The sequence below is a fragment of the Erinaceus europaeus genome, chromosome 8, assembly GCF_950295315.1.
Source record: "Erinaceus europaeus chromosome 8, mEriEur2.1, whole genome shotgun sequence".
NCBI lineage: Eukaryota > Metazoa > Chordata > Mammalia > Eulipotyphla > Erinaceidae > Erinaceus > Erinaceus europaeus.
The window spans coordinates 19,740,961-19,755,751 of NC_080169.1; the positions used below are offsets into that span (position 1 = coordinate 19,740,961).

At 36.9% G+C, this 14,791-nt stretch overlaps 1 protein-coding gene across 1 annotated transcript in view; it reads left to right on the forward strand.

The window, feature by feature from the left end:
- Window positions 1-14,791, forward strand: part of VPS13B (vacuolar protein sorting 13 homolog B) — a 634,327-nt gene that overhangs the window by 232,846 nt on the left and 386,690 nt on the right. Inside the window, exon 21 of the mRNA XM_060195774.1 lies at window positions 5,777-5,904. Within this exon, the coding sequence (XP_060051757.1) occupies window positions 5,777-5,904 (128 nt within the window). The remainder of the gene's footprint in view (window positions 1-5,776; window positions 5,905-14,791) is intronic.

A 14,791-nucleotide genomic window follows, 5' to 3' on the forward strand; every position in this document is an offset into this window, starting at 1 on the left:
GTAGGAGATAGCACATTATTGCACAGGGTTTTCATGGGAGAGGTCCCAGCATTGTTTCCTGGCCCCACAAACAGCCAGGGTAACTTGACTCTTAGAAAAACAAGAGAGAGACAAATTTACAGAGAGACAAATAGACAGAGAAAGACTGTAAAAAGAGTCCTTTAGGATTAAATGGGTGGTACTGGTAGTGATCATGATTAATACAAGGAAGGAAGGAAGTGAAGGGTAACTGTGGGATAATTTCACTCATAAGTAGAATATAGGGAGTTAAAATACAAAACTTGAAAAAAGAGGGGTGGTCGGGCAGTAGTGCAGCAGGATAAGCGCATACGGCGCAAAGCGCAAGGACTGGCTGAAGGATCCCGATTCTAGCCCCCGGCTCCCCACCTGCAGGGGTGGGGGTCACTTCACAGGTCATGAAGCAAGTCTGTAGGTGTCTATCTTTCTCTCCCCCTCTGTCTCTCCTCGTCTCTCGATTTTTCTCTGTCCTATCCAACAACAATAAGGGCAGCAAAGTGGGGAAAATAGCCTCCAGGAGCAGTGGATGTGTAGTGCAGACTCTGGCCCCTACAATAACCCTAGAGGTAAAAAAAAAAAAAAAAACAACTTGAAAAAAGAAAGAAGTATATGTAGTCAACTCATATCTATGACCTTGGGAGAACTATGGTGGTTACCATTGGGGAGTGACGTGGGGCACACAACTTTGGTGGTAGGAGTGATATGGAATTATGCCTCTATTATAATTTTGTAAATCACTACTAAAATATATACTAAATAAAAAAATATATAAATAGGTAGTCGGGTGGTAGCACAGGTGGCGCGAAGCGCAAGGACCGGTGTAAGGATTTGGGTTCGAGCCCTGGCTCCCCACCTGTAGGGGGGTCGCTTCACAGGCGGTGAAGCAGGTCTGCAGGTGTCTGTCTTCCTCTCCCCCTCTGTCTTCCCCTCCTCTCTCCATTTCTCTCTGTCCTATCCAACAACAATGACATCAACAACAGTAATAATAACTACAACAACAAGGGCAACAAAAGGAAAAATAAATAATAAAAATTTTTTAAAAAATATATATATAAATACTTGTGACTCACAAAAATTTAAGGGAAGCACACATATTAGCTCTAAATTGCTTCCAAAGTTTACAAGTAACCATCTCACTTTAGATCATATTTAAATTGTGAGACTTAGCATCTTGGATTTATAGACTAGATGATAACAATAGAACAGAGAACCTGTTCACTGAACCTACCTAATTTTCTTTGAGGTAGTCATGGATGGAATCTAAAAAAAAAAAAAACAAACGAATCTTCAGTGAATTATATTCTGAATTACAAGTTTGGGAACTCAGAACAGAGAAGGGAGGGGAGGGTCACTAAAGGGAAGTTGGGTCTAAGTCTCTGTGGTTGAACAGGATGATAGTTTGATGGTGAGATTTCAGTACATCTGGGTTACCTGTCATGGGGAAATATGGAAATGTACCCTCATAACACAACAGTTCTGTAAAAGATTCCATCAGTGAAGTGATACCAAAGGTGATGGATAAAGTCTCTTAAGTAGCGAATGACTGTAAATTTAAAATGAGGCTTTTTCTTTATTGAGAAGGTACAAAAAAAAGGGCAGATGTGGCAATAAAGATCAGGAATGTCATTTGCTTCACTCCCACAGCCAATTCTCAGTGACCTAAAGGAGAGAAAACATCAATTATTTGTGAAGACTCTGCAGGATAAAATGCCTTTACTTGTCAGAATACAAGGGGAAATAACAAGTTCTTGAAAAACTTTTATGAACATACAAGGAGATCCTGATGGTGCTGTATTGTGTGTTCTAGAGAACAGAAAACGTGATTTCAGTGTTACAGAGTGAAAGATGGGAGCCATTGGCCTCTGTACAAATATTTCTGTGATGGTGATCTGGTTGATAGTGCGGTGATACTAGAAAGTTAATCTTGGGACCAGATGATGGTGCATCTGGTTAAGCGCTCACATTACAGTGTATGACCCCCCCCACACACACACGTTCAAGCCTCTGGTCTCCACCTGCAGGGGAGAAGCTTCAGTGGTAAAGCCATGATGCAGGTGTCTTGCTGTCTTTCTCCCTATCTTTCCCCCTCTCAATTTCTCTCTGTCTCGATTCAATAATAAAGAAAAAATATTTTTAAAATAATGAAAGTTGATTTTGTCTTAGTGGCTGATATAGAGGAAAAAAGGCATTAACTCTTGTTTCCCAAGCAAAATTAAATTGTAGAGCTCTTAAATATCAGAACTGGAGAGATGTGAACTTTCCAGGGTCACTTACGTTTGTGTAGGATTATTCCAATTTTGAAATACGTTTCAGTGACAATTTTTAGTACTATATTCAGTATGCAGAACATTACCTTAATATAAAAACTAATTTATTTTTGATTCTCAAATTAAGTGAGATTAAAGAAGTAATGCAAACTTAATATAGTGTTGTTCAGGATTATGTTCATTTTGGAAGAGATAAATAATATTGAGGAATAGTTTGATTCTTGTTTATATTCTGTGACATCATTCTTTCTTTGAAGCAATGAAAATGGGATGTTTTCTTCAGGTATCTTAAGAAGTAGGAACCTCTACGGGGGTAAGGGAGCCCTCTTGTACTGCTGGTGGGAATGTAGATTTGGTCCAACCCCTCTGGAGACTAGTCTGGAGAACTCAGAGAACTCTTGCAAGTCTTGAAATGAACCTTCCTATGACCCTGCAATTTTTCTATTGGGGATATATCCTAAGAAATCAAACATACTCATCCAATAAGTTCTGTGTATACTTCTGTTCATAGCAGCATAATTTGTAGTAGCCAAAACCTGGAAGTAACCTAGGAGCTTGAACCTTGGTCCTTCAGCATGGAAATGTGTGAGCTCTATCTAGTGACCTCCAGCCAGCCCCATGAATACAAACACAAGGTTTTAACATACAAACTTTGAGTAATTGTTTCCAGATTTCAGCTCAATCTCATAGTAATTTAAGTCATTGATTGACTCAAAAGATACAGAAAATATATAGTTGTTTAATTCTGTGACCTGGAGCTATTTTTATGATTTTAAACCAATTTTATCTAACTGGTGTGTTGCATTAATAAACATATGCATAAAGATTATTTTTATTAAAAATTGAGATTATAGGGTACAGAACTCAGAATATATCTTAAAAGTCTGACCATTTACACTATTGTTTACTGCTGTTACTATCTTTTAATTCTCCCTTTTGGAAAACAAATGCTTAGACATCTAATATGCCATGAAGAATTAAATATGTTGTGAAATTTTGTCTAAATTCTATGAGATTATAGAGGAAGGATCAAATCTAATTTGAGGAACTCAGTAACCACTTCTCAGATGAAATGGCACTTAAGTTGAAAACAGTAGGCTGGTTGACTGTGGTAGGAAAAAAGTTCAATTGTATTTCAGATCTAATAACCTGAAAGTTCTACATACTATAATCACATAATTTATTTACTTATATTTTTCCATGAGACATATCTTATCACTGGGCTTCAGTGTCTACATGGTTCCATGTTTGTTTGTTTGTTTTCCTTTCCATTTCTTTCCTCATTTCCATAGCATAGAATTGAACTTATAATACTTTACCACATTATGTGATAATTACATATGAAATGACTGTTCCAGTATACTTTGTATATGAAAAGTAAGTAGTTTATTGTTGAAAACAAAAAATATCAGGCCAGCATGCTAAACATAGATATTTGTTTTACTCCAGTAGATATGGCAAATTATGTTTTATGAATTACTTACAATGCTATGATCCATACTAGAACTACGATACATTTGTTGCATATTTAATAAAGCTAAAGGTCATTGCAAATGTTTGAATTCCAGAAGATATACCACAGCACAATGGCTAAAAGTCTGGATCATGAGGTTAGATGGCCTTGATCAGTAACACTTGGTCAGTGTTTTTGTTGTTTACTTAGAGCTGGGTAACTTAGAATATGTTACTTGACTTCTGTAGGATCAGTTTCATTATTTGAATTTGATGATAGTAAGAGTCTAATAAAGAGTGTTTTTCTTAAAGGCTTGTTATGTTTTTGTAAAGCACTTTTAATACTACCTGGCATGTAGTGCGCCTTACAGATAATTTAGCTAAAAAGTAAAATAAAATTATTTTGTAAATATACGTGTCCTACCTGTAAAATATTCACAACCACAGAAAAAAGTATTTTAATGTTTTATTTTTTAATAGTGATTTTATATTTATATACAAGACTGTAAGGTAATACGGGTATAAAATTCCATACAGTTCTCACCACCAGATTTCTGTGTCCCATCCCTTCCTTGGAAACTTCCCTGTTGTTTGCCCATCTGGGAGTATGGACCAAAATTGAAAGTCTTTTTTAAAAAGCTTGTAAATTATTTGAAAATTGTTTGAGGAGGGGTTGGGCAGTGGTGCACTGGGTGAGTGCACATAGTAAAAAGCATAAGGACCCTCACAAGCACTGGGAAACACACAACCATCTGGGTTTGAAGACACTACACAAAGACACACACACACACACACACACACACACACACACAATCAGGTCTGCAGGTGTCTAACTTTATCTCCCCCCCCTTTCAAATTCTCTCTGTCCTATCCAATAAAAAAGTGGGGAAAAGTATGGGGGAGATCTTAATTGTTATGCAAAGAGACTCTCATGTCCTGGGCTTGGAAGTCCCAGGTTCAGTCTTCTGCACCACCTTAAGCCAGAGCTGAGCAGTGCTCTGGAAAAATAAAAAAAAAAAATAATAATAAAGATGGCCACCAGGCACAGTGGATTTATAGGGGAAAAAAACAAACATACATAAATATATATACATATATATTATATATATGCATATATATATATATATAGTTTGGAGAATGGTATATTCAAATTTTTACATATCTATAAGATAATTTTTATTTAATTGGAATTTTTAATTGCATGTCCCTCCAAAATAACTACTGCTGTTATCACTTGGGTCTGGGCCTATACAATTCCTCCTCTCCTGGCAGGCTCTTTCTTTTTTTGAGATAGATGAGAGACAAGAAGTAAGAACCTCTAGTGAAGCCTCCTTCATATAGGTGCTCCTCAGTGGTGGCTAAGGGTTCTATCCGGGATCTTCGTATTTGATAAAGTATGTGCTTTACTGATTGAGCCATTTCTGGCTCTCACTGATTATTTTTTATAATTTTATTAATAGTATTCAAACTACTTATATATTTTGAAAACTCCATATATTTCACTAGTGAAAAATTCAGTAGATTTATGTAGGATAACATTTTCTAATAGTTTTTTTTAACCTCTCTAGATATTTTACTTTACTTTAATAATAATACTATTATTATTACCTCTTGGGTTATCTCTGGAGCTCAGTGCCTGCACTATGAATTCACTGCTTCTGGCGGCCATTCCCCCCCCCCCCCCCCGTTTTATTGGTTAAGACAGACAGAAATTGAGAGAGGAAGGGGAGATAGAGAGAGAGAAGGAAAGATAGACACCTGCAGACCTGCTTTCACCACTTGTGGAGCAACCCTCTGCAGGTGGAGCGCTGGGGGCTCAAACTGGGATCTTTATGCGGTTCCTTGTGCTTTGTATTATGTGCACTTAACCCAGTGGCTACCACCTGGCCCCTGATATTTTAATTTTAAGTGAAGAATTATTAAACTCTTGAAACATATATATTTATACACACATACACACACACACAGATAGAGAGATTGAGATTCATTCTCTTAAATAAGATTCATTCTCTTAAATAACTAGATATTCTATTTCTTAGAATCTCGACCATTGTCAGTTCCTGTGAAGACCATGCTGAAAATGTCTGAAGGCTGCAAAAGTCCTGAAGAAAGAATGAAAGAATTTATTGGAACTGTATGGAATGCAGTAAAGTGTCTCACACTGCAGGTAAAGTAAAAGTTAGAAATTTCATTTTAATTTCGTTTTCCTATTTTTATTTTGTCTTACCTTTTCATTGCCACAAGGGTTATCTCTGGAGCTGAGTGCATGCGTATGAAATCCACGGCTTCTCATGGCCATTTTTCCTTTTCTCCCCCAACCCCTCCCTCTTCATTAGATAGTACAGAAAGAATTGAAGAGGGGATAGAGGAAGGCGGAGATACAGAGGGGGAGGGAGTGAGTCACCTACAGATTTGTTACACGGCTTTGGAAGCTATCCCCCCAGCAATTGGGGAGCAAGGGCTTGAGCCCAGGTAATATGTGTGCTCAACTGACTGCCCTGATGTGGGGCAATGTGTAAGCTTGATAGAGCTTAGAGCAAACTCCCCCCATCCTTGGATGGAGGTCTGAGAAGATACCCCCTTGTTAGTCTCTCTCAACGGAGATGAGTAAAGGGTCTCTCAGACTTAGTTCTTCCCTTTCGGACTCTCAAGCCCACAGAAACCTCACTGCTTCTCCCCATTAACTGCAGGCCACATGGCTGCCTGCCTTGAGGTTCATTTAAAGTTCACATAGCCAGAAATCACACAATCACCTCACTTTTGATCACTAGAGAAAGCGAACTCCATTAAACACTTCCTTGACTTCAGTGAAACTTCAAACGTTATTTCCTTATAGCCTTCTGATATCTACGAAGCTTGTTTATCTTCTCTCTATCTCACCCTGCTGGTTCTACCCCTATGTTTCTCTCAAATACCTTTGGATAATTAATTTGCTTACATCATGGAGAATAATTGTCTTGACCTTTATGTATCTCATCAATTCCTGTCATACCAGCCCCCTATCATAGGGGAAAGCTGACCTTTAAGAAACCTGTAATTTATGACATGTTTGAAATATGTTCTTTGTCTGAATTCCTATTTAAACCCAAGTCTGTCTACCATTAAATGAGAGTGCTTCAATTCTACCCGGTGTCTCTTGCCTGAATAGCGTTGTCTCTTGAACGAGCGAGGGAAAACCGGTCAGTTTGCCTTCCTTGCTGGACTTCACCTCATGGGAGCACCAGCACTCCACTGCCCAACATTTTAATTTCTATAGTACTTTCAAATATTTAACTGTAATAATGATAAGCTGTTTTGTTATTGTTTATTTGTGTTTTTTTCTATTAGACTTCACAAATGTGTAATTCTACCATTTCCAGCCACCTTTGCCCCACCTCCCTAGATAAATACAGAGACAGAGAAAATGAGATGTCACAGCACTGTTCCACCACTGTTGAAGCTTCCCTATGGCATTGTGGCTCATGTAGTGGCCCTGGGTTTGAACCCAGGTTCTTTTTCATGGTAAAGTGTACAATGTAAGAATGCGATATCAAAAAAAAGAAAAGAAAGGAATGTGATATCTTCTAGCCACTTCCCATTTTTTTTTATTATTTATTGGTCACGCTTCTTCTTCTTCTAGCGTTTGCCTTGGTCACACTCATACATATGATCTCATTTCCATGATTAAATGAAAACTAAATTGTATAAAAGCTTGTTCTTTCTGATAAGATTATTAAAATTGACAAATTTTGAGATGGTTCTTGATTTTGCAAGGTAATTTACTTTGTTTTTTTCTCAAAGATTCTATAAAAATTTAAATGTGAATGTGCAGATTATATTATCTCACTACTGAGATGACAACTGAGTTGGAATTAAATTAATATAAAGGATTGGACTGACAGCTCACATGCTTGGACACAGACCTTGCTGTGGGTGAGGCCTGTGGCTTAAGTACCACTTGAGAACACTATTTGTGACCCTAAAGCAGCTCCATTATTGATGCAGCAGGTAGAGCAGTGCTGGATGTCTGTCTTCTTTGTCTCTTCTGGCCTTTCCCTCTCTCATTTGTATTTCTGTCTCCCCTTCTCTTGGGGAAAAAAAAAAAGGCAATCAACAATTTGGGCAGGGAGGACACTCAACAGTATTGTACACATTTCTTCTTCTTCTTCTAGTGTTTGCCCTTCTTCCATAGCCAGTCAACAGCGTCAGGTTGAGCCTGATGTAAAGTTTCGAGACCTCCTTTGAATCTGGAGAGGTGGCAGTCGTTGACTATGTGGGTCATAGTCTGTCTGTAGCCGCAGGGGCAGTTCGGGTCGTCTCTGGCTCCCCAGCGATGGAACATAGCGGCGCACCAGCCATGGCCTGTTCGATAGCGATTGAGGAGGGCCCAATCATAATGTGCTAGGTCAAAGCCGGGTTGACGCTTGCAGGAGACTGTGATGAGGTGTTTATTCTTTACCTCAGCTGACTGCCAACTCTGTTTCCAAGAGTCTGGAACAGAGAAGTTCAGTGTAGGTGTAGGGGACCAGATTGGATGACGTTAAGGCCCTAGATTTATTTCCTAATGAAATATATGTGTGTGTGTGTGTGTGTGTGTGTGTGTGTGTGTGTGTGTGTGTATACACATATATAAACATATATATGTGTGTGTGTGTGTATACACATATATAAACATATATATGTGTGTGTGTGTGTGTGTATATATATATATATATATATATTTACAGAAGAGTTATTTACTTTTTTCTCCTTCCTAGTATGGAAGGAATTTAAGAGGAAATAGAGATAATATCATCTCTCCTTTCCCCTTTTATAATAGTCAGACTTTTTTCTTTAAAATTTTTTATGTTGCCAAACCTTCCATCTTCTGCATCCCATAAAGATCTTTGGTCCATACACCCAGAGAGATAAAGAACAGGGAACCTTGGGAGTCGGGCGTAGAGCAGCAGGTTAAGCGCACGTTGCGCAATGCGCAAGGACCAGCATCAGGATCCTGGTTCAAGCCCCCAGCTCCCCACCTACAGGGGAGTCACTTCACAGGCGGTGAAGCAGGTCTGCAGGTGTTTATCTTTCTCTCCCCCTCTCTGCCTTCCCTTCCTCTCTCCATTTCTCCTATCCAACAATGACATCAATAACGACAACAATAACTACAACAGTAAAACAAGGGCAGCAAAAGGGAATAAATAAATAGCAAAAGAAAAAGATTAAAAAAAAAAAAGAACAGGGAACACTGGTGGTGGGAATTATATAGAATTGTGCTCCTTTTATGTTGCAGTCTTGTTAATCATTATTAAACCACCAATAAAATAATAATAATTTATATGTAACATAATGCACATAGCAAAATTTAACATCTTAATCATGTGTAATTATACAATTTAATCTCATTTTATTTCTTTAGCTTTTTCACCAACAATAAAGTTTAGATGAAACATCATAATCCAGTACCTACTAGACAGTAAGATTCATATCTTTAGTTTAAAAAAGAAATTCATAATAGATATAATTTGGGGAATTATCTCATAATAATAAGAGAGATAGCATAATGGTTATGCAAAAGATTTTAATGTCTGAGACTCCAAAGTCCCAGGTTCAATCCCCTTCAGCTCCGTAAGTCAGAGCTAAATAGTGCTCTAGCATCTTTCTGTATATCTTTCTCTTTGTATTGCTCTCTCATTAAATCAAACTAAATATATTTTTTATAAAAAAAGCTTAAAAGTCATTAACAAAACTATGAAAAGTTTAAAAGGACAGTGAAAAGTTGAAAAGGGCAGTGAATGTAGTGAATATGTCATTTGTAATATAGTCAGTAGAAGAGAAGATGTCCTTGAATTATGTTAAGTGAATAAGCAAAAAAAAATATGGATGAATATGGGATGATCACACTCACAGACAGAAGTTGAAAATAAGAACAGAAGGGAAAACATGAAGCAGAACATGGGTAGGATTTGGTGTATTGCACCAAAGTAAAGGACTCTGGGGTGGGTGGGGGATAGTTTTTAGGTCCTGGAACATGATGGTGGGAGAGGAGCTAGGTGAGGAGTAAGAGTGCTATGTCGAAAAGTGAGAAATGTTACACATGTATGAATTACTGTATTTTACCGTCAACTGCAAATTATTAAAATCCCTCAATAAAGGAAAACTGAATTTAAAAAAAGAAAGTGTGCTTGAACAAAACAGTATAATGATGATTAAAACTGTAAGAGAGAAAGCTAGAAAATTCCTTAAATCCAAGGCTATGTAGAAATTTATGAAGCAAAGACAAAACTATTGAATGAAAAGGTTAGGCTGTATAATGCTTAAGATTACTTTTAATGTGGGCATTTTTCTGGCGTTACTTTATAATGATCTGATGTTACTTTTATGATTAAGTTATTGAGTAAAATCAAAACAATTACAGGAGTAGTTAAGATTTTTATATAATCTTTTTAGGTAGATTATTTTGAATCCTACCTAGACATATTGCCTCAACTTCTGTCTCAGTGCTGTGCTGTACATACTATATATGTAGACACTGTATTCTGGAAAAATTTAAAGACAAAACTGAATATTGTTTAAAGTAGTCGAATGAGGCTTTACATTCTGAATTTTACAAAAAGCTGCTGTCTTCCATGATCTTTTATGAACCAAAATAGAAAACTCTGAAGTTGATATCTAATAAAACAGAGCATTATATCTTAAGCACATCTAAGACTGTTAGTGGAAAACTGAGGAGTTAAATTTTTTTTGTTGAGTGAATTTTGAAATCAGAGATTCTGGAATGTTATTTTTGGATGCAAAATTATTGTTTTCTAAGCCCATGTTCATTTTTTATGTATGATGAATTTACACAGAATAGAGATTTGAACAGTATTTTCTATGACTTGTTTTTCAGTGCAAAAACCATAGTGTGCACTTCATCATATTTTGTTATTTTATAATACTATTTTATAGTACTATTTGTAATGTTGAGCAGTTATTAAAAAATAGATAAACTTGTTGGCCTTTTCTCAGGTATGTAGCAGTCATCTGGTTTTTTGTTTGTTTGCAGTTTGTCTTTCTCTGATGTTTAGCAAAATCCTTATCTGTTATACTAAAAAAAGTTGCCTTTTTATCTCAAAAGTACACATAATTGTCAGTACCATGAAGTTGACAAAATAGAACTCTTCCCTGGAGTAAAGTTAAAAGCAGAACACTATCCTGGATTTGTGAAGTTTAGTTTCTTATCTTTATTGTAATCATTTTCCCCCTTTTTTTTGTACTGACTTTTTCAGGTAGAGAGTGCCAAAGACATAGGCAGAGGCGTTGGGGGAGAGAGACAGCACAAAGCTTTCTTCAGTGTGTGTGTCTGGGGGGGGCCCAAACATTCATATGGCAAAAATAAATGCACTATTCATGTGAAGTGTCTTTCTGGCCCTAGTTTCCTGTATTTTACCACTGGACATCATTTTGCTGTCCTGCTGTATTCCCTGGGTGTGTTTTACAGTTTCTGAAATTTTCTATGTGAACTCTATACTAATGATATCTTATTTTCCATACAACTCTCTGATCTCCTTTTGTGTAATAATGCTCTACTATTCCCTTAGGGAATTACTTGCCTTATTCTCTATGATTTTAACAAGAATATTTAAAGTGTCTCAAGTACCGTAGCGCATTTAATTTTAACTGGACAAATTGAACATGTCTTTCCAAGAAGTAAAGAGTATGACTGGTGATATGTTGATTATACCAGGTGACACACTGATGTCCAGATACCTAGTGAGCTTCCTAACTTATCTCCAGAATTAAATAAAAATAAAAATTTCAGGCTTTACAACACCAGCCAGTTACTCAATAATAAAACTAATATTTCACAGTTGATGCTTAAAATTTACTCAAAGGATTTTTATATATGAACATTTTAAAAGTGATAATTACAAAGTAGTTTATTAGAAGGAGGAATTTTCAAACACAAATCTAAAATTATTTTTAACTTTCCAAATATCAATGGGAAATGGAGATTTATGTCACTAAAAAAGACAACTAAGTTTCATTTTTGAGACAACTAAGTTTCATTTTGAGTTTTCATTTTTAAGTTTCATTTTTTATCTTTTTTAAACTTTTAAATTTTATTTTTTATTAGTGATTTAATAATAATTAACGAGAGTATAGGCTAAGAGGGGTATAATTCCATTTAATTCCCACCATCAGAGTTCTGTATCAAACCCCCTCCATTGGAAGCTTTCCTATTCTTTATCCCTCTGGGAGTATGGAGCCAGGATCATTTTGGGGTGCAGAAGGTGGAGGGTCTGGTTTCTGTCATTGCTTCTCCTCTGGGAATGGAGAAGCCTATTGATAGGTCTATCCATAACCCCAGCCTTTTTCTCTCTCTCCCTGGTGGGGTGGGGCTCTGGGGAGGTGGCGTTCCAGGACACATTGGTGAGGTCACCTGCCCAGGGAAGTCAGATTGCAGTTATGGTAGCATCTGCAATTTGGTGGCTGAAAAGCATTAAGATATAAAGCAGAACAAGTTGTTTAATAATCAGGAACCTAAAGCTAAGAATATAGCAGATTTGAGGTTTTTTGACCTAATGCCCCATATTTGTCTATATTTAGATCTACTAGATATGGAAACATCCAGAATGCTTTCATAATGAATTAAGATATTGTTTTTAATTAATTAATTAATTAGTCACCAGGGTTATTGCTGGGGCTTGGTGCCTGCACTACAAATCCACTGCTCCTGGAGGCTATTTTTTCCCCTTTTGTTGCCCTCGTTTTTTTTATCGCTGTTGTGATTATTATTGCTGTTGATATTGATGTCCTTGTTGTTGGATAGGAAAGAGAGAAATGGAGAGAGGAGGGGAAGACAGAGGGGGAGAGAAAGACACCTGCAGACGTGCTTCACCGCCCGTAAAGCAATACCCCTGCAGGTGGGGAGCCGGGAGCTTGAACCAGGATTCATACGCCAGTCCTTGAGCTTTGCACCATGTGCTCTTAACCCGCTGCGCTACTGCCCGAACCCCATGAATTAAGATTTTATAATATAGAGAGATTTTGGTAATAGTTTATATATTTGTTGTGGTGCAAATAAAGTACTGCTTTGTTAGGTGGCTTCTGAATACATATTTATGTCATAAACATTTCAAAATAAACAGTGAAGTGTCTTTGTATAAATCGATGCATATGGATGTATTATATGAACCTTGCATATAGTGAGTTTTCTTTGTTCATTTAACACACATTTAAATGGCACTTGTCATGTTATATCTTCATATCAGCTCTAGGTAATAGATGAGCAAACTTGCCTCATAAAGTAGACAAACTGTGAGAGCCTACAGATGATAGATAACCCATCTGGCTCACAGATAAGTTTATTGATAACCCTATAAGTTTGTCTGAGAAATGAAATGATGAAAAACATTCATTAGTTAGTTATTTTAATTAACATCTATGTAGATGCTACAGTAACTGTCTTCAATGATTTCATAATTATTTAGTACGTGGCAGCCACTCATTACTGAAACGGTTGAACAAAGTAAGCAAAGTATCTGACATTGTAGAACTTAACATTCTTGTAAGCATTTGTAAAACTGGAGGTTTTTTGGTTTTGTTTTGTTTTTGCCTCCAGGGTTGCAGTTGAGGTTTGGTGCCAGCACTAGGAATCCACTGCTCCTGGTGGCCATTTTTTTCTCCTTATTTTATTCCATAGAAAAGCGAAATTGAGAGAGGAGGGGTGTTAGAAAGGGAAAAAGAACAATAGACACTTACAGACCTGCTTCACCACTTGTGAAGTGTCCCCACTGCAGGTGGAGAACACGGGCCTGAACCCAGGTCCTTGCGCTTGCTACACCTGTGCACTTAACTGGGTACACCACCACTGGAGCAAGGCTGGAGTTTTTAAAAATCATCTTGTTTCGTTTTTTTTAAATTGTTCTTATTGAGGAAATGTTGTTTTAAAAGACCACTATTACAGGAACACAATTCTATAATTCCTCAAAATAGGTGTCAATACATGTTACCCATCATCAAAGCACCATCTCCCTCCCCTGTATAGATAGCACTGGGCTCCCTGCCTTCTTTTACTACTTCCCACCTTCTTTAGTAATTGAAATTGACCAAGGGCTTACTCTTGTTTCACCCTGTATTTCCTCTTGCTTTGTTTCTTTAATACCACTCAGCAGTGCATTTTTTTAAGTGCTAGGACTATATATATATATATATATATTTTTCTTAGCATTCCTGTAATCCAGGTTATCCGATGGTACAAGTTAAAGAAAGCATTGATTTAAAAGAAAGGGATGAAGGAAGAAGTGAATTAAAAGTCCAGTGGAATAGCTCACTTGGATAGTGTGCTCCTTTGCCATGTGAACAACCCAGGTTTGAGCCTAGCACCCACCACACTGAAGGAAACGTTGGTGCTGTGGTCTCTTTTACTCTGTTTTTCTCTGCCTCTCTGCCTTCATCAGAAAAAAAAAAAAAAAGGTGGGGAGGAATAGGGAAGGGAGAAAGAGTGAATTAAAATGGAACTTAGAGTGTTTCTTAATTTTTGTGTTTTATTTGAAAATGTTTCCTTATGAAATTTCATTCTGTAAAAATTTTGCAAAATATTAAGGAAAGTGAAACATTACTGGACAATAGGAAAGAGGAATCCTATTGTAAAGGACACAATACACAGACTTAAAATATAAAGCACCTGTATAGTTGGTGTTCTGCATGATAGACAGTGGGCTAAAATGTTAACATTAGTGTTTAAATGACACGTAACTCAGCCTGTCCTTTTAAATTAAATCAGTTGTAAGACACAAAAGTTAGAGACTGTAGAGTTTACCAGACATCCTATGGAGGTGCAAAATGGCATATGATATTTCAGTTGGTACAGAAGTTGAAAACAAAAAAGTGGAAAAGAACAGCATGATAGACTGAGGAGATGGTACAGTGATTGTACAACAGGCTTATATATAAGACCTAGAGGTTTGAAGTTCCATTCCTGGTGTCAGTGTAAGCCAGAGCTGAACAGTGCTATGGTTTCTCTTCTATCTCTAGCTCTTTGATTTTAAAAAAATGTTTCTTAAGCAATATTTTCATTCATTAAATTATGCATAGCAAATAATTTT